The 21,147-nt window shown below is 36.4% G+C and overlaps 1 protein-coding gene across 2 annotated transcripts in view; it reads right to left on the bottom strand.

Annotated features, from left to right (window-relative positions):
• The window catches only part of LOC140160963 (glutamate receptor 2-like), a 158,585-nt gene that overhangs the window by 14,266 nt on the left and 123,172 nt on the right, over window positions 1–21,147 (bottom strand). For both annotated transcript variants that reach the window (XM_072184311.1, XM_072184312.1), the window contains exon 19: window positions 9,090–9,230. In XM_072184311.1, the coding sequence (XP_072040412.1) occupies window positions 9,090–9,230 (141 nt within the window). The remainder of the gene's footprint in view (window positions 1–9,089; window positions 9,231–21,147) is intronic.

Below are 21,147 nucleotides of genomic sequence, written 5' to 3'. Positions count from 1 at the left end.
TCTCATACGGAACTTAATTACGGATTGAGTTCAACACCCATGTCTACCAATGTTTAATACCATGAGGTGTTAGGATAGAACCTTACTGATAGATCACTGCTAGGGGGTAGTGGACTCAAATTGTAGGGTACGTTTTTTTTCTAGAGATCGCGAAAGGTCACACAAGGGTAAAAAATTGAAAATGCTTTGAACTTGTTGAAAAATGTATCAAATTACTCGTCTGATGACAAGGATTAAAAAATGTATAGTTTGTGCTATCTATGACATATCGATATTGAGTTTTCCTACAAAAACCTCATTTTTAGGCAAAATATCATGTTTTTGGTTGTACGGGAATCAAAATTTCAACTTGTAGGTAGCACAAAATAAAATAACAAAAAGGGAAATTCGTATTTTTAAACTTGAATTACCTAGAACGGAAAACGAACATAGTGGGTTTTTTAGTTCTTTTTTCTTGGTTGAAATGAAAACGATAAACGATCATAGTGGGTTTAAGTAGTTTTTCATGGTTGAAAATGAAAAACGATTCATATGCACGGATCAAGGTTTTATATTAGTTATTTGCAGCTATAAATCTGAGTTTCTTAATTTATGCTACCCATCAATCCTTGTTAATTCAAGAGTGGGCTCATATATCTTACAGATGCACCTGTAAGGGGAAGGGTTTAATTCAGAACAGTGCATATAGCATAGGATACGTAAACCTCCATCTCATTTATTCGATTACATTGTGTCATTAGCACGCTTTCTACAATACAACTATAAATCACCTGTACTTCCAGTCTTATTGCATTTCTGTAGTTGAGTTCCGGATTTTATCGTAAATCTTCTGAACCATGATTCCTTTTTGACGACGATTCAGCGAGTTATCTGCATATCTTAAGCCACAACGTAGATCACTACGATATAAATCACTATTACCATTTGGTTGATGCTGTATTCTTATGAATCAACTAAATCATAATCATTATGACTTTGGTGTTTAATTCATTACCAGTGTCTTCAAAGCTGCAAATATACATAATATTTGATTGCTCCATATATTCTTTTGTTTAATGCAATCAAGCAAAACTGTTTTAATTAAATACTAATTGTAATTCATTGAGCAGGTCATTATGCCTAACTTTTCTTGAGGATGGTGTATTTAACCTTGATATTTGCTGAACAGTCGTTACGATGTAGACTGATTGTCTGATAACCTTTTTTTAAGACAAAATTGTAATAATGTTAATATTACTGCCTATTGATGAATAGCTTATTTATTTGCCTTACTTTACTAATAGATCATGAGCACTTGGCAAACTCGTATTCTCCTTACCGTAATATCTGTCGACCAAATTTATTCATATAACCTTTAAAAAAATATGATGCCAAGAATATGCTGTAAAAGAAAAGCTAACTTTGCAATCTACTGATCTTAGTTTTTGTGTGCATTAGTGGATTCTCTAGTATTTCTAGTAGTTGCAAAACACCAAACAAAAACTCCCACGATATTTCTTTTAATAATGAAATTTTTGATTTTGTTTAAAACAAGTCAATAATACTAATGATATAATTACTATTCACGAAATGGTACTCTTTCTAAATCGCTGTTTCACCTATATTTGTGAGTAGAAACTTAATAGGCATACACCTGCTATAAGTATTGCAACATCCTCAAAAATAGAGGTTTGTTAAGATTAGCCTAATCCTGCGATTGCAATAATAAAAAAAAGACTGCAATCGTCAAATGTAATGATAAGTTAACATGACTACCACATCATAAACTTTGATAGTAAGAGCACGTTCATGACGTGAATAAAATCTGTTTTGTGGTTGGGCAACTTACTCTTGGCTGTGGCTCCAATACTGAAAATTGACGGAATTTTTCTGGACCAAAAGCCTCCCCCTCCGCCTTAGATGAATTTTTGCTCTTCCACATTTTATGATTTTGTTGCTTGGGTATAATTTACCACAAACTTTAACACTTTTCGCCCTTTTACGTAACGTGGAATCGATATTCCTGGAATTCCTGCAGTTCCTAGGACCGCTTTTGAAAGTTTTCAACAAAGTTTCGAGAAGTTTCTATCGTAAATAAATGCATTTTCAACACAATTTGAACATCCTTCCTATTCGATTCAAATATTTGTCAAGTGGTTATCAATTAAAGAGCGAAGCGTATGAATAAACCATTTACAAAATGTATTCACTTTAATACGGTTTTAATTTCCATTAAGATTCCAATTCCAGTCACTATTAACTGCCCGCAATCAATGCACACCGTTTAATAGCCATCAATTATAAGCCTTTATGTTTTAAACTATAGACATAGTAAACAAAATCAATACTCTTGCAAAAGGCGAATTAATCAAAACAGTTGAAGTAGACCTATTATTCAGACATCTATATTTGTAATTATCCTTGAACGCTGTATCATGAGACGCCGTGCATCGGAAACATGATGCATCACGATTGCAAATGAGCCGGAATATTGTGCATTTCGCAAAATATATAACTTGGAATCTACATGTTCAAATTATACTTTAACTTAAGTCGAAGGATGCTTCGATTAATTTGTTGGATGAAAAGAAAAGAAAATTATTATGCGAATAAGCAATTGATCTCAAACCTTCATACATACGTTAACTTCATATCTCTGTGTAAATATCTGTTACGGACACTCGACATGAATCGTCACGAATGCTTTCTAATTAGTTGACACGAACCACTTGGGGTTTATTTCATATATTTCATTGTTTTCCTAATACGTTACCAACAATTTATTATTTGAAAACTAAAAAGTGGTTATGTTTCCAAAGACGGTAAAGTGGCGCCAATAAAATTTGTATTATTTGTTATTTGGCACCAAAACTCCTACAATTGCTCTACAGCTGCTTAAATATGTTTGTTACTGGGATTTGGCGCAAATGGTAAATGATATTTTAAAAATCAATTATGCAACATTAAAAACTCAAATAATCATCAAAACCCATTTTTTTGGCTATGTTTGATACACATTCATTATAACAATAAACTACCCAATACGTTTCAACACAATATGGGGCTAGGGTAGTGAATTCTCAAATTCTCGAAATTGTCTTGCCCCTCCCCCTTTGGTCGTACCAATAAATCTCGTGCCAAGAAACCTTTACCCCCATTCAAAAATCTTTTTCCCACCCTTTACACGTGCAAGATTTTAGAGAACCCAAATTTGAAACCTTAAATTGTCTTATTATATAATTTTCATATTTGAAAATGTTCCTAGCGTTTTTCTACACCCAAAATATCTGGGGCACCTTTCGATATGCCAAAAATCGCTTGGACCTGCCAAAACCTGCTTACCCCCACCCCTAATTGGCCTGCCCCAAAAAAATCTTTGCCTCACCTCTATAATTCAATACCCCAGGGTACACCTAATTATTGCACCATCCCTTAGTGGCGTACAGATTTCTTTCAATCGAGAACACGTCAAGATCAGGACAAAAGAAAATCTGTTTCTATTACATTATTGCCTCATATCGAATGACCTTGTTTCTCACTCACCATTTATATAGTTCCATGCTGGTTTATCAATCTCAAATCACTTGTATTCGTCTGTTTTCTCGGGATTTCGAGAAAGACTGAAAACCTTATAACGTCCTCCTTATTTCTTATTCAACATGTTCAAGAGGAGCGTTTTAAAAACAGATGTCTGTCAGATTTGACCAACTCTCTTTCTCGTATCTTTCTCGTTTCTGTATCGCTCTCTGACTACTGAGATTAACCCAAATGATTGTATTATTCTATTAGACTAGACACAAATTGATTTTATCAATATCAAACCTCGGCGCATTAACCCAAGTCAGTTCAACGTGAATAACAAATTAAAGAACCTCCGACGTTTAAAGTGATTGGAAACATTTTGGAAGTTTATTTTGATCCAAAGAAGAAAAAACAAGAGCAGACGATAAACAGCCTCCTCCGAAGAGATTTAATTTTGGAGTTTGATCTGATTTTTCTCAAGTAGAGGAGTACCCAAATAGCAAATATTAAGGGCTACCCATAAACAACCCGGGATGGATTGGGACAGGCAATGGTAAACACCCGACTCTTTTCGAATCTGCTACATGTTTAGATATGGCTCTATCCATATACACGGGACCGACGGTTTATCGTCCCCTCTGAGTACTCCCCTGGTTCATTAACCAAATGGGGAGATTGGAAGTCTAAATTTATCTACAGATTTTGCCAATTACCTTCTGGATTTTTGTCCAATTTGATATGCCAAAAAGTTGCCTCCGCCAGGACCCCATGCACTAGTATTCTAACCACTAGGCCACAATCTCCCTCAAATTTCGTGACAACCTTTTTTATCGACAGGTAAGTCACGCAAATACACCCGACACAACAGGTGGATTGTTAACCCAATCATCATTACATTTAACGTATATGTGACCAGCTCCAATAAAACCCGGAACAAGTCGCCAGGCATGTTTTTGAGTTATAGGGCTTTAAAGATGACATTCCATAAAATAAAAAATCAAATTTTGGAATTCTTAATTTCATGATATTTGACCTTGTGAATAAGTGGCATTTCAAATCCTTTAAAATAGATGAAAAAAGATGTTTCTTTAATCAATAATTGACAGTTGAACTGTGATAATTCCTATTCAATCCTGTGTAGTGCAGGAAACTAACATATACATATTGATGATATGTATATAATGTTGGTATAATTTTAAAGCTTATTGTCCCGTGCTTACATTTTTATTCAAATCATAAAACGTCAAAAATGCGACTTATTCCTGGTTTGTCGGAACGGGCCACATATACTATTACACCAGATTTATAGTAACAAATAAATACCAGGGGAAAGTTATATCGTTCTGAAGCTCACATAATCAACACCGCTATATTGTATACTATGATTATCCAACTCGTACCATACACAACCAGGCACTACTGCTTGTATATCCGCTATCCCTAAGCCAATGTCAAACATAGCAGAAGATTAGGATTTGCCTTGCACGCGGCTTATCCGGCCTTTTGATTGACGATGTTCAATGGTAACGTTATTGGTCGAATTTGCAATGTTTACGTCATTATATCAAAGTGTTGCATATTAATATTTGATTTGGAAGGAATACTTCTCGCGAAGGAATTCCCAAAATCACAGCGGATTTTTAGAAGTTCAATAAGGCCTTACGGGTTCTTACACTCAATTCAGCCATCAGCCATTGCACGGTCTTGGATTTAGTGTTGATGGAGAGAGGGAAAGATAACTTAAGCAGCCTTGAGAAGGGGACGGGTTATGAAAATAATACAAATAAATGTAACCGTATTCCACTTCCATTGCTCGATAGGGATCTGTAGCGCCTCATGAACAAGAGTCCTAACGAATTGTTTGCCCTGGATTGTGGTAAGCTTGTGAAGTTTCTTTCACATTATACCCACAGGTTACTGAGTAACAAAGTATTCTCATCATCCAAAGATCTCAATGTTTTATTTACTTTTGGGGCTTCGATCCCTTTGCTTGTTGGTCTAATATACAAATATTTGTTTTATCTAAAAATTCCTCAATATAATATCTATCCACTCGCGCCTCTTATCAGTCAGTAAGACATATATATCTGTAGCTCTTTGCCCGACAAAAGATTGCCTACTTACAGTGTACTGAATTATACATTAGAGGTTGAAAAGCAACTTGAGGTTCCAACTTTCATTGTATAATCTGTGGTACCTGTATTCCCACGAGTTATGGATTTAAAAGCAACTAGCGGTTTTAGTGTCTAATTTAAATTCGATGAAAAGAGAAAGGTCTATCGTGTTAATATCAATGATGATCAAATTATACACATTTGTGCGGGTCCAAATTTGTTTAATGGCTCGATAATATTCAGAACATTCCGTCAAGGGATTTACCTTCATGCCTTTTATACGAACGCAAATAACAGATATATAAAAAGATCAATGGAAGGAAAATTTGCTTTTAAACCTAAAAGCAAAGGTTGCCCACGAGATGGAGCTATAACATTTATATTGTTGTAAATGGGTTATTCAATTTGAAATGCATACACCCCTTTGGAAGATGACACTGTGGTCCAATTGCCGAATCTAGTCCCCCCCCCAAAAAAAAGGCAACATCAGGTTAGGGTTAGCTTTAGGGTTGTGGGCGGGTTGTATTTCGCAATACACCTCCAATTTCAGTTATAGAGTTTATGGTCAATCCAAGTTGATTTTTCTACCTGTTTTGTGTTTAAGTAAACAGACAGCAGTGGAAAACATTAAAATTGAGTTAAGTTTCTACAATTTGACCCATTTCTCATATTTTGTTAAGAATTTCAAAAATACATTTTAATCTGTTTTTACGGGGCGGGGTAGTGAGGGTTGAAAATGACTAAACTGGTCATCTGGTTAGAATTCCAACATCTTCCATAAGGGGTGTGATTTTCAAATGGAATAGCCCAATATACCACGTACATTGTCTCTTCAATTTTAAGGATTTCAACGCGAGCTTGGTCACGTATTTTGTTCAAATACATTGGAACAAGTTTGAACACACAATTTTCTTGTCAACCATGAGCATTTACACGTGCTGAAGCTTTTAAAAACTTAAGAAATACGCATGTTTGGTTACTATCTACTCCCAAAATTAGGTCAAACTGAAGCATTGAGATTGAGCTATGTTTTACCTTGAAATACAGAATATGGTGCTGTATTATTTCTGACATTTGAAGAAAGCAAAGATATTTGAACTACTCTTGCTGATGGTGTATTCTTTAATAGTGCATAAGCCTGACCCCTTGAGATAGGGTGTTTGGTACTAGTGGGGGGGGGGGAGCAAGCGGGAAAAGGTCATTGAACTTTACACAGGGTCGAATTTCAAACTTGCTCAAATTGGGTTAAAAACCATTTCAATGTATTCCTCTAGTCATAAGGATTCAGAAAATATCTAGTTATCTAGGACGTACCGTTCTTGAGTTATTACCAAGGTCAAAGGTCACGTTTTTGGCTCTATGGGGATCAATAACATCAAAGTTGTCAAAATGTTCCTTTTGATAAAACAATTCAAATAAGGATAGGATTGCCCAATATAGGATGTTTCGTTACTTACATACTGTATCAAAATAGGTCAAGGTCAATATGCCTCAATGGTACCTATTTTTCTGTGTTACCCTGGTGCTTTACCTCAGTTATCCGACTAAACATTAAAGGGGACATATCTAACAGTAACATTTTATGAAAAAAATAGAAATATATTTTATATTAATGAAATGATACAATATGGTTTTAATCATCAAAGGCGAAACTGGCCACGATCATTATATCTGAGGAAAAAACCAAAACAATCAATATATAAATATGGGATTTCTCTCAATTACTGTAAAGAATGAGGTTGTCCTTACGAGAGTCTGCCAACATGGCCAAGGGGAATCTTAGTCAAGTTATCTAAATTGTCTGAAATCTAGGGTGATGATTAGCAAGGTCCTCGCGTAATAAGATGCAATATGTAGGATATAAGATATACCGCAATTTGCGGCGGTCGTCTTGTGCCCAGCCACGCGAGTTTATCACTCGATGATGTTATCAAATTTGCCCAATAATAGAAATTCAATTCGTAGTAGAATTGGCTACCCAATGATATTCAAAAGGTCAAAACAGTCTTGGTATTTTTCCCTTTGTTTATAGTTCTAATATTTTATTGCCCTCATTAAAGAAATGTTATATCCCTACTTAATAAATACATCCACACAAATTCAATTTGAACAATGGCATTGTCTCCGTAAGATGTGATATTCCAAAGACCAAAGGTATTGTTAGTTATCCTTACTTTATTTTTTTTCGTCCGTCTGATTTTCCAGTCTTAATTATTTATTATCTTTTCTTTCCTATGGAACCAAAAGTGTGCAGTGAGAGTGATAACATCACCGAGTGATTTGCTACCCTCACAGAAGTAAGACAGTGCTGCTTTCTATCACATCAATTTCTTAACATGTTACTTGAATTAGTCATCAACATAGCAATACAGAACACAGACACAGGCATCTGGCTACCAGGTTAACAATCAACGGAACAACTGAATCCTTCATCTACCTAGGAAGAGTAATCACAAAGGATTTAACCAGCTCAAATGACATCAAAAGAAGAATTGATCTTGCTATGGGTGGAATGCAAAACTTATGAAAATCAAAAGAAATTTCATCTGACACAAAGATAGAACTATATCAGTTCTAAATCTATCAATAGCAACATATTGGACACTCGACTCAAGAAAAGAGATAAACAGCGACTCCTGGTGTTTGAAATGTCTTGTCTAAGAAGAATATTGGGAATCTCAAGAAGAGACAGGCAAAGAAATACATCAATTCGATATATTTATTGTTGAAATTCGGCCGCAGCCAGGGAAAGCCATATTGTAATGCTCAGATGCTACTTAATTAAAGGGACGGATGCCAACCGAAAATGACGGAACAGGGATATGGGAAGAGGTCCGAGTTTAGAAGCAGGGGGAAAACGGAGAACCCGGAGATAACCCTCCGTGTATTATTCGAAAGTTTGTATTATTCATGTTATTATCTCCGTCAGTACCCGTCAGTTGTAGTTTCTCTAGCTGTGTTAAGAATAAGGCATTACTATAGAAGCGTTTCTTCATAAAGCTAAACTTTTATTTAGCTGTGTTTTGTGTCACATAACGTAGGTTTGACTCCAGTAAACTGTTATAGTGTTTGATTATCTCCAAACAATAAAAAGAAACAAATCCATATACTGTTAAATTATCCACTCTCTCCGTTATTGCATTTGAACTATTTTGAACTATTGGGCAGATGCAGCTAATGACAAAGATCTCGTAGCAAGTTCCAATCATGGTAACACTTATACCATTTTTCATCCTAATGTGGCAGTAACGCGTTGAGACAGCTGTTTCGCGCGTGCAACTATGCGGCGGCATTAAGCACGTGTGTTTGTTTGTACGCCAGCGCTTTGATCGAAAGCTAACGATTTAAATCTGCGCCCAATGAAATGCGCACTGACGTCAATGCCACAGGGTGAAAAACAGTATATACCATGGCCCTGGTTATCATTGGAGGGCAGTGTTTCATATTACTATTCTTCTTACTATTCTTCCCTACCTCACTAGCTGTTGGCGTCTGATCATTGCTATAAACATTGGATGCTTTCTTGAGTATCGGCGCTAGTTCTGGCGGTAATGGAGTCGCATCTCCTGTCACTGATAATCGAACTTTGTCTCTCATGGCTGTCGTCAAGCTCACCTATAAACACAAAACAAGGAGAGCAGGTAAAATATTTAAGAATATATCATCAATATTATTTAAAGCTAATGACTGCACAATTAACATCATTATTTTTGAGATAGATAATCAAAATTGCTAAACAACATTACTAGACAAGGACATCCCATGCTGCGAACATGTAGCTACCTGTTATAATAAGAACGAAATGTTATTTCTCATTCCGTATTCTGTATTTTCTGCAAACATAAAAGTCACAATCTCATATCCAAGACATTGAAATACCATTATATATGATGCGCAATCGTAAGTTTTTTGAAAGTGCTAGAAATAGTTTTTGTTTCAGAGTTGGAGGGATAACTTTCCAAAGATTTCAAGGAAAAGCATCGTTAACAAAACCTCAATTATTGTCTTGCGACATATTCAGAAAGATAACAGATACTCAAGTAACTGCGCCTAGACATAGGCAATTAAAACACAAGAAGAAAATGCTACAGGCATTTTAAGCCTTCGTTACTCTCAATTACAACATTACATTTACCTTACAGCTCTAACAAGATTCAAAACATGTTGCTTAAACAAACAAGTAGACAAAACATAATCCTTAATAAGATGCCTTAAGTGCTGGCTAGTCATACAAGCAGTTTACTTAATTTGAATATAAGGAGCTCTTAATTTGTTATTACAAAGGAGTAAAGGGTGAGCTTACTTAGGTGTTGTCGTAAGATATACTTGTATAATTGAGGATTTCGTGAACAATATTCTCAAATAAGAGCTGTGTGTTTTGTCTTAAAGGTCCGTAACCCGATCGACAGCATCATCCCCCCGATTTTTTCAATGTTGATGAGGTTTTGGTATCACATAATAGATACTATTTTTCTCATTACTATCCTGAAATTTGACGCTCCAATTCGATGTATTTCCGGAGAAATCATGAAACACAGCGGTTTTTACAGGTATACCAGTTGTTCGCATTTTACACGACACGGGAGTTTTGGGTAGTCATAGAATGAAATCGGAATAGATTCGGAAGATTTCACCCCAGTACCAATTCGTCCGCAAAATACATCAAATAGGCCCCTAATGTCAAACTATAGATGGCGCTATAATGATATAAAACAAAAACAAAAATAAAGAAATACATAAGAGGCGAAATAAATAAGGAAACATGACCTATATTGTCAAGCATGATACGAGGAATATGAAAAAAATTATGAGAGCACCTCCCCCCCATTAAAAAATTATTTAAAAAATAAAACAAAGAAAAATCATAAATATGTGAAAATGTGCATCATATAGCTAAAAATAAAGAAATAATTAAGCGAAGTAAATACAGCATGGGCTATCTTGTCAAGAATGATAATGAACGCAGTAATACGAGGGGGTATCAAAAAGTTTTAGAAATCGCACAGAAGTGAAAGAGCTATATCAATGAAATTTTGTCAGTACAATCACTGGTCCTTATGTACACTATGGTGCAAAAATGGTCTCATAAGAATGTTTACTTTTTTTACAGGCGACGCTAGATGCTAATAACCTGCTGCCCCAGTTACTGCGCATAAACTGCAAGATTGAGAAAATTGAGGCAAGCAGCGTTATTAAGATCCTGCATTTGAAGGGTTGCAGTGCCTAGAAAATCGATGATAAAATGAAAGTTATCTTCGGTGGTGATTGTGATATTGTCACTGTTGCTTTTTGGAAAATGAATTTTTATTTCATCACAGATTTTTTGGGCACTGTAACCCTTAAAATGGAACTTAATCATGCTACATGCCTCAATTTTCTCCATTTTGCTGGTTATGCGGTTACATAGGCAGGTACTGACATCTAGCGCCTGTAAAAAAGTAAACATTCTTATGAGACCATTTTTGCATCATAGTGTACATAAGGACCAGTGATTGCACTGACAAAATTTCATTGATATAGCTCTTTCACTTCTGGGCGATTTCTAAAACTTTTGATACCCCTCGTATGTAATGTTTTTAAGATTAATCAGTATGAATAGAGGGTATAAAAGTGTACAGGGGCGAGCCGGTTTTCAGTGCCAAGGCGAACACTTCCTGTTTCCACCGGGACATACGCTCGGCCGTTGTTTCGCGATGCCTGACCAGAATGCAATTCGCGCGTACCAGTGTATTGGCTTGCTAATTATGCTAATTATTCACATTTATGCTGAAATTGTTCCTGTTTTCTCACATAGATGGATAAAGGGGACAATATTTGACATTGTATGTAAGTTTGAAGAGAATCCATATCCTAAACCGATAGGGTTACCCCCCTTTAAATAGGTTAATGACGCTTATGTGTGTGGGAAGATAAATGTTACGGTTAAAGTAAAGTCTGTACGGAAGTAACTAAGGGCCATGTGGGTTCGTTTTGTAACGCAAGAAGTCAGGATCTTGTGAACACAAATCCCGACTTCTTGTGTTCCTGACTTAGCCAGTTTGAAATAAAGAGATAGTAAAGATATAAAAATAAAGAAATAGTTAAGACAACTCAGGATCTCAAGAACTCATGAAATTTGTTCGATTTTCACGGCGTTAGTATTTTAATTGTAAGCCCATCCACTTTAGTTATCTCGAGATCCTATTTTCATGACTTATAGTCAGGAACTCGTGAACTCAAGCCACGCTTGAGTTCCTGACTTCCTGACTTCAAGTCAGGAACACAGGATCACGAGATCCTGACTTCATGACTTTAAAGTCAGGAACTCGTGAACTCAAGCCGCGCTTGAGTTCTTGAGTTCCTGACTTCATGACTTTAAAGTCAGGAACTCGTGAACACAAGCCGCGCTTGAGATCCTGACTTCACGACTTTAAAGTCAGGAACTCGTGAACACAAGCCGCGCTTGAGTTCACGACTTCCTGACTTTGAAGTCAGGAACACAAGAACTCAAGCGCCGCTTGAGTTCACGACTTCCTGACTTTGAACTCAGGAAGTCACGAACACAAGAACTCAAGCACGGCTTGAGTTCGTGAGTTTGTGACTTTAGCACGTGTGTTGATAGCGCCATCATTTGATATTATATGTATGCATTTAGGCTCTCTCAGCTGGTAGGTGACACCGAACTAAACTCGTCATATACTCGGATATCACCTATTAATTATTTATTTAATCTATTTTTTTTTCATTTCAGCTTAATCATTGTTAATTTAGCAGTTGTGTTTGTAATTGCAATTAGAAAGAAATTGTAATAAAACATGATTTTAAATATTTATAAATTAATTTTCTCTGAGGACTGGTGGTGTGTATAATAATCAGGTAATGTTGGTCGACGACGACGACGACGATAATGATGATGATGATGATAATCAATACACAAATGATAAAGAGAAATAAACATGCCTGGCATATATATTCTATTTTTAAGATGGACAAATTTGACCTCTTGGCTCCTTGCTTTTAATATGCATTGTAAAAGTCGGGTTGGCCTTGAAGAAAATATGTTACATGCTGTTCGAATTATAAAGCCATATAGTCGGGTTGACCTTACAATGTTTGTGCACTCATAAATTGACCTGTGAACGCATTGGATATAACACATCATACTCCACAACGTCAGGTTAACTTTCTTGTTGAATGGAGGCCTCGAGGTCACTGAACTGTGTCTTTGGAAATTATGTCTTTTTTGGCTCGTAGCAAATGATAGTATAATAATGTGTATGCAAAATCATAGGTGAGCAGGGTAGATTACACGTGCTCTTTGTTCAAATATTACAAGTATTAAACATGTTTGGCAAACATTAGCGTTTCATATTGCTTGCAACCCCCCGGTCAACCCCCTCCCCCAATTATTGTTAGAGCCAACACTATTTTTGTCCGTCCCTGTCTCAGTATAAAACAACATTGACTGGACTGTGCAGGAGGGGGAGTGAAGATTGCATAGTTAAAATTACTGAAATCCCTCATCACTGCCATCATCATCTTTTTTCATCACCACCAATCTGACATCATCAGTATTATCCATTATCATCATCATCATCATCATCATCATCATCATCATCATCATCATCATCATCATCATCATCATCATCATCACTGTGATCATTAACATCATCATCATCATCATCATTACCTGATAATACTAGACACACCATCACAGCAACGAATTTGGGGGATATTCGATATTGCAAACGATCATTTCTGGATCACTTTCGTTCATTTTTCGTTCATTCTTTAAATCAAAATACCGGGCAAGTATGTCGGTAAATGTGTCTATTTTATGTATTTTTTGTGCTAATTTTATTACAAAATATTTGATATCAATCCTAGTTGCACTCCCATTCGAGTACATGACAAGTTTAGTTCGGTGTTACTACCAGCTGAGAGAGCCTAAATGCATCCATATAATATCAAATGATGGCGCTAGCAACACACGTGCTAAAGTCACAAACTCACGAACTCAAGCCGTGCTTGAGTTCGTGTGTTCGTGACTTCCTGAGTTCAAAGTCAGGAAGTCGTGAACTCAAGCGGCGCTTGAGTTCTTGTGTTCCTGAGTTCAAAGTCAGGAAGTCGTGAACTCAAGCGGCGCTTGAGTTCTTGTGTTCCTGAGTTCAAAGTCAGGAAGTCGTGAACTCAAGCGCGGCTTGTGTTCACGAGTTCCTGACTTTAAAATCATGAAGTCAGGAACTCAAGAACTCAAGCGCGGCTTGAGTTCACGAGTTCCTGACTTTAAAGTCATGAAGTCAGGATCTCGTGATCCTGTGTTCCTGACTTGAAGTCAGGAAGTCAGGAACTCAAGCGTGGCTTGAGTTCACGAGTTCCTGACTTTAAGTCAAGAAAATAGGATCTCGAGATAACTAACGTGGATGGGCTTACGATTAAAATACCAACGCCGTAAAAATTGAACAGATTTCATGAGTTCTTGAGATCCTGAGTTGTCTTAACTATTTCTTTATTTTGATATTTTTACTTTCTTTTTATTTCAAATTGGCTAAGTCAGGAACACAAGAAGTCGGGATTTGTGATCACAAGATCCTGACTTCTTGCGTTACAAAGCAACCCGCATGGCCCTTAGTTACTTCCGTAAGTCTGCACAAAAAGTAACGCAGCTGTTATCAATACACCTATAGCTTCAGAACTAATAATTGTTTTCACAATATTTTAATATAAAAAGAAGGATAATTTATTTACGCGCATTTTGATATCCAATTTGTCCTAGTTTTGTTTAATATTAACAATACAGCAGTGTTTTGAAACAAAGATACCCGAATTTAAAAGTTGCAGCTATTTGTATTGATTTGAAGTAAAGCGCAAAGATAATGACGTGCTTTACGTGCTACAGGGCTGGCATAATAACCATTGATCGCTGTAAACTGCAACTTTAAAATTCGGGTATTTTTCTTTAAAATGACTACTGCGTTGTTAATGTTGAACGACATTTGACAAATGGGGTATCAAAATTCGCGTAAATAAATCATCCTTCTCTATGTTGAAATATTGTGAAAACAATAATTAGTTCTGAAGCTATATGCGTATTTATAACAACTGCGTTACTTCTTATGCAGACTTTAGATAAGTAGCCACCACAAGTTGTAACTGGCAACGTAGACATCATTTTATCTTATATATAAATGGTACATGGTATTGTTTGGCCAAAAAGCAGGCAGATATTTCAAACCTTGTGCGAAATGCTAATTATATTTGGTGTATTTGTGTAATAATGGGTGCAGAATTATTAGCCAAAACGGAAGTATGAAGATTATGTTGCCCTACATTAATAATTGTAAGTACAGTCTCACACAGAACCTAGTTTTCCACCTAAATTACACAAAGGATCAACTTTCATTCGCGTAAATACACAGGTGAAATTATATGGTACAAGAGAACGACAACATTTGTTGTTGCTGCTGCAACTTCAACTTGAAGTTGATTAAGTAATAACAGCTTTAACTTCAATGCAGTTGGCACTCTTTGCGCAATTCATGAGTATGTGGTGCAATAAGATTCAGTTCGACTGAGAAAGTCTGTCTGATTATACTACATTTCCCCTAGTTACAGTCCGATCGATCGGAACAACTTTATATTTGACCTAACCTTTGACCTCAGATGACCTTTGTGGTTTCATACTTCCAAAATGTTAGGAATCAATTTTCCCAAGTTACAGCTCAATTGGAGCAACTTTACATTTGACCTGACCTTTGACCTCAGATGACCTTTACGGTTTCATACTCCCCACTCGTCAGGTATCATTTTCTGCAAGTTACAGGCCGTTACAGACCTTTGACCTTGGATGACCTTTGCGGTTTTATACTCACCAAGTGTCAGGGATTATTTTCCCCGAGTTACAGCCCGATCGGAGCAACTGTAAATTTGACCTGACCTTTGACCTCAAATGACTTTTGCGGTTTCATACACCCCAAGTGTCGGGGATCATTTTTCTTGAGTTACAGCCCAATCGGAGCAACTTTGAATTTGACCTGACCTTTGACCCCAGATGACCTTTGCGGTTTCATACTGCCCAAGTGACCTCGGATGACCTTTGTGGTTTCATACACCCCAAGTGTCAGGGATCATTTCCACCAAGTTACAACCCAATCGGAGCAACTTTAAATTTGACCTGACCTTTGATCTCAGATGACCTTTGCGGTTTCATACTCTCCAAGTGCTAGGGATCGTTGTACACGAGTTACAGCCCGATCAAAGCAACTTCCAATTTGACCTGACCTTTGACCTTGGATGACCAATATCATACCATGATGCACCAATTCATTAAACACTGAAAACTTAAATGAATTAGTAGATAGATAGATATTCCTCTCATGACATCATGTTGGTGTTTGGGGTATACCAATGTTTCTTTTAAATAATTAACTCTAGCCACTTTTTACTTTAGCCACTTCTAGCCCTGCTGGTTACTTGGAAGCTTTGGTCTGCTGTCAAGAGCTGCCACTATGCAGTAATTGATACACCCCCCCCCCACCCCACACACACACCCCCTACATACACCCAACCCCACATGTTACAGATGTGGCATTATAAGTAGTATGATGGTATATGAAGGTACCAGTAACAATGGGCCTGCTCAAAGATTTGATTTACATTGGTATTTTTGTAATGTGTAATTCCACTGAATGTCCTTTTCAGTTTACTTAAATCCTTCAGTGTCTCCTTTTTAGATTTACAAAACATTTAATCTTGTGAGTTATTTGTAAATATCGTCTCCAAACAATGATATATTTCACTTCCAAAATAATAGTACCTGACAGGTGGTTACAGAATGATTGATAACTGTATCAGTTGTAAATCAAAGACTTGAAACGAACCAAGGTACGAGTTCTTCTTCTGTGACAACAATGAGATATTTAAAGCTGAATGCACTATGTCTTGGACATAAACACAAAACAATGAAAACAAAATCTGCTTCGGCTGAAACTCTACGATCTCTCTCAATATTCTTTCTCTCTCCTCTCCTCTCTTTTTTCTTTCTAGGGATCCCTTAAGAAATACATCCGTTCGAATCAATGGACTTGATCACCGCATGTAAAAAAACGGTAATAACATACACAATTAGGTCATGATCTGATCTGACAATAACTTAATGTTCACGCTTTCTATGGAGTTGACTTTTGAGTACAGATCATTTTGTTTCCATGATGTTTCTACTTGAAAATAATATTTGTCGTTTGAGTCGGCACTTCGGGGCACCAAGTTAGTTTGTGTCAATTTAAACAGTGCTACTTATTTGGCTTCTGTTATCTAGTTTTATGGGAAATAAATGTTAGTGCCCATAAATGATAATCTTGTACATGAAGTAGTGTTTTACTATAAGGGATAGGATAGCAACGATGGCACAGTATTTATTGTGGGACATAAGAGCACATCAGACACATTAAATTGCATTCTGAATACCAGGAATATCTTTCTGATTTCAAATAATTTAGATTTTTTGACATTCGCGATATATTACAAATTTTATGGGAAATTATTATTAAAAGTCAACTAGCCTATGAGGGAGGGAGGCTATTAAGTGAGGAGTGAGGGAAGCTATTAATATTCACAGACACCAAAGCAACCTGAACAAGGACAAGGGACGACACGACCTGGCACCCGTCTACCGGAATATCCTGTCACATGACGTTGTTGACAACAACTCGTCATGTGACACTCATCAAGATCAATAACATCAGTTTGAAAAAGGCTTAGCGACCGCAAGCCGAAAGCTCACGTAAGTGAACATTTTTGTTGTGAGAATAGTCATAAATTCATCAATATAGCCTATATTTGAAGTGATCTTTAATCAATCGATTCTTCTGCGTGCGATATGCATATGAATAGACACTAGAATGTCTATTTTCTCGGTGGAAATATTTCGATGGTCTATATTTTTTCACAGGGAAATAATCCTACGATTATTCGGTCAACTAAACCACGCTTTCAAATGTAGATTGACTTCTTCAATTTCTATGCTCGTGAATAATGCACTGCGAAATTGAAAAACTTTTGTATACTTTGATCAAGGTAACTTCAAACCTGATATTCTGCGGTCATACGATTTTGTAACACACTGAAATGATTGGTCACATTATTTTGTTCAGAATTGGACAAATTTACCGTAATTTTAAACACAAATAATCGAAAAGTAGTAGCCTATTTTTGGGTCTCTTTTTGTGTTTTGTGGCATGTTTACGGAATCCCAGCCTCAGAAACCTACCCAACAGAAAATGAAGAATCCTCCCGTAAATTGGGTACGACTTTACATAATGATATGGCACGTAGTCATAATATGAATGATATACGCTCCCCGCCTCTCTCTCTCTCCCTCTCGTTTTAGTTTGGATTGTAACACTCGTCGTATCAGAAGTGTTTATGTCACTACATACTTGAATTTAAATGTGCAATGTCATTGACAGTTCTTTTTGCAACGAGTATTTTACACATACTCCACAACATCATGTATAGTTGGCTTTTGCTATGAAAAAGGTGATAAATCCAGGCCCAATTACTGATAATAACCCCCTTTGGTCAATTACACTTCCAGCTAGACAAGCCCACCCCAATCATAAACCACAGCAGACAATCCAAAAGATAGGAAATTGTTATGTAATAATGTTATTTTGATACATGTTGGCACACTTTTTGATAGTTCTATCATGGGAAATCAGCAGGAGCTAATTGGAGGGATTAGTGGTTTTGATTTTTATTCCTTTTTCATAGAGCAACCAGAGTATATATATCCCTACAGAACAGCAAACAAAACTATAACTTTACGAAACCTAACAAAGATACAATCAAAGATATAGCCTTCATGTTTCCATGATAAATCTTTGCTTCGCGAACGATTCAATAAATTTAATTATCCGTTTATATGCATTATAGCTATATCATATTTCTATTAATGTGAAAAGATAAGGTATCAATTTCAACTATTTCATTACTTAGCATGTATCTATTGCAATAAGCGAGAACATTATCATCAAATTACGTTAGTTATAAATGAGGTCGGTGCAATGGTCATCGATACGCTCGCAGTACGCTCCAGGTTTTATTCAACCTTGACAATTTAGGAAACTTATATCGCTTTTTACGCAAGAACAGGTCAGTGGCACCTTTGCGTGAATACGGACAGATCGGATTTCTTCGGAGTTCTTTGACTATACAGTGGACACTACTTGTTGTTTGTAATCGAGACGTGGATAATTATGCCAGACTGGAGGCGCTCACAGATACTATGCATCGTTACACCTGGTATAGGTATGGCGTAGTTACTCAAAAGTATCATGATCAGATTCGAATGATGCAAAGAGTGCCTAGAAGTGATCTGAAAAGCTTGCACTGCTTACAGGTAATCTTTCTCACTATAACCTCATTCTAATACAATTTTAACTTTAGGGACCATATTTTGTACTATCGTTTACAGAAACGCGTGATCCATAGGAGACTGGTAGAGTTGTAGGTATAATATAAAATGAAATCCGTTGACCTGTTTTATAGCAAAGATTGGGAGTGTTTGACATTTGATCATGTGAGCTTAGAGGCTCTTGAGAGAGAAGGTTTTGTGAATTGATAACTCTTTGCATTGGGATAGTCAATTTTACTTCACACATGAAGAGAAAATAAACTGCATTCTGATCCGATGCAAGGTAATGAGATTTTCTTGTTCGAAGTCATGTTAGGCAGCTTAATTACAAGGGTTCTTACGACCTTGAATTAACGATTACTGAGACACAGCAATGACAATTGTTTTAAGTTAGTAAAATAATGTCAAAGTACTGAACCACATCATTTTTATTTCAAGCGAGATAAATCCCTGGTATTTAGGAATTTTATTTCAAGAGCATTGAAAGTCTACTTGGGAGTTGTCAAGAGGAAAGGAAAGCGAAGCTTTATTTTGGTACATTAAACATCAGGAAAAGGTCGAATCTTTAGAATTTGATGAATATTGAATAAGTTTGTGTTGTGACTACAGCTGATCAAATATTACTACAGAGCCGCAAGGAAACGCGGTACAGCAAAATATTATTCATACGATTTGGTTTTGAGGGATAATCGTACACACCCATTGATGCCGTGGGCTAAATTAGGTCGGATCGATGGAGAGAGATTTATGTGGGATCCAATGTCAATAAAGATTGTGATCTGAGACCAATATCTATAGGATTTAGATCTAAAGTTGACATCTGATCTAGCAACGAAACCCGACTTTGCTCTCCACCCATGTGACCCAGAAAAAAAAATGGGCATTATGTTACAAAATGTTTGTTGAGAGATGTAGCGAATGTCTAATAATATGAAACAGAAGGTAGACGGTCCAAATGCTATTGATTGAGCATCTCGGGATTATGCCTTGGCATTTACATTTATATATCAGTATGTCGTGTTTTCTGTTTCGTGTTGGAAAGGTATGTCAAACCACCCACTAATGCTCCAAATGAACCCAGATATCGTCATTTGACTTCACGCTGACTTGCAATGCGCAATAGCGATGTTATATGTTAGCTAAACGATGTGCATATCGGCGTGACGTCAAATGACGACATCTGTGGTGTACCACGAGGAATTATGGGATTTACCGAAAAGTAATTTATCACAAATTTACTGGCACCGCGCCTTTACCTTCGTATAATGCAATTTCTATACTGTCAATACAAAGATTGTAACGTCAATATTGTACTTGCTAACTTAATACTAAACCCGTACCTACATCCAACTTTATGTTCCTACCCAAAACAATGCTTGTTTACATTTCTTTAATTATAAGAAATCAATCCAACCAATACTTTAGACAAGAAAACACATTATGCACAACTTATAAGGACTGGTATATTGCATTTATCGAAGCACAACATTAAGGTTAGCAACTATTTTAAACTGTTGCGATTTGGTAGTTCACAGCATCTTGCGAATGGTAGTGAGGTTTGGCAAAAATTGCATTGATCATTTCGTAGCGAGTGTGTAAAAGAATTCAAATATCACAAATATACTTTTGTAGGTCCTGTGGTTTTTGATTTATGTTGTAAAGACAGCCGAAATAACAACACTTTTGTAAAACGTACATAACTCATTAAGAACAATAAATCAAGCAAGTTTTCCAAGTATATGATTTGTAGAATGAACTTTTGGCTGCTTCGACCAACATTACCTCGTCTACCCTTAAGTAGGGATGACCATCAAAACTCCATGTTGCCCCTATTGCTACAAAAGATAGTTTTCTGGAAAGAACTCATCAGCAGAAGTATTTTGGTGGTTAAATGGTCAAAATCGGATTATGAATTTTCAAAGTTTCCCATTCTGACCGGTCATTGAACGAAATAAACTGACAAAGTCCAAAAATAGCAATGGGAGCAAAATTGGTATAAGCATATATTTACCTTTTTATATTTCTTTATTTTAATATAATATGCAAACATGAAACAAGCATATTGTGAAAGTATCAAAGGGTTTCTTATGAAATGGCACTTTACTAGTCAATAGCATAAATTATTTCTTCAAACCGAGG

Source organism: Amphiura filiformis, chromosome 9, assembly GCF_039555335.1.
Source record: "Amphiura filiformis chromosome 9, Afil_fr2py, whole genome shotgun sequence".
Taxonomy (NCBI): domain Eukaryota; kingdom Metazoa; phylum Echinodermata; class Ophiuroidea; order Amphilepidida; family Amphiuridae; genus Amphiura; species Amphiura filiformis.
This window is presented reverse-complemented; position numbering and strand designations above follow the sequence as displayed.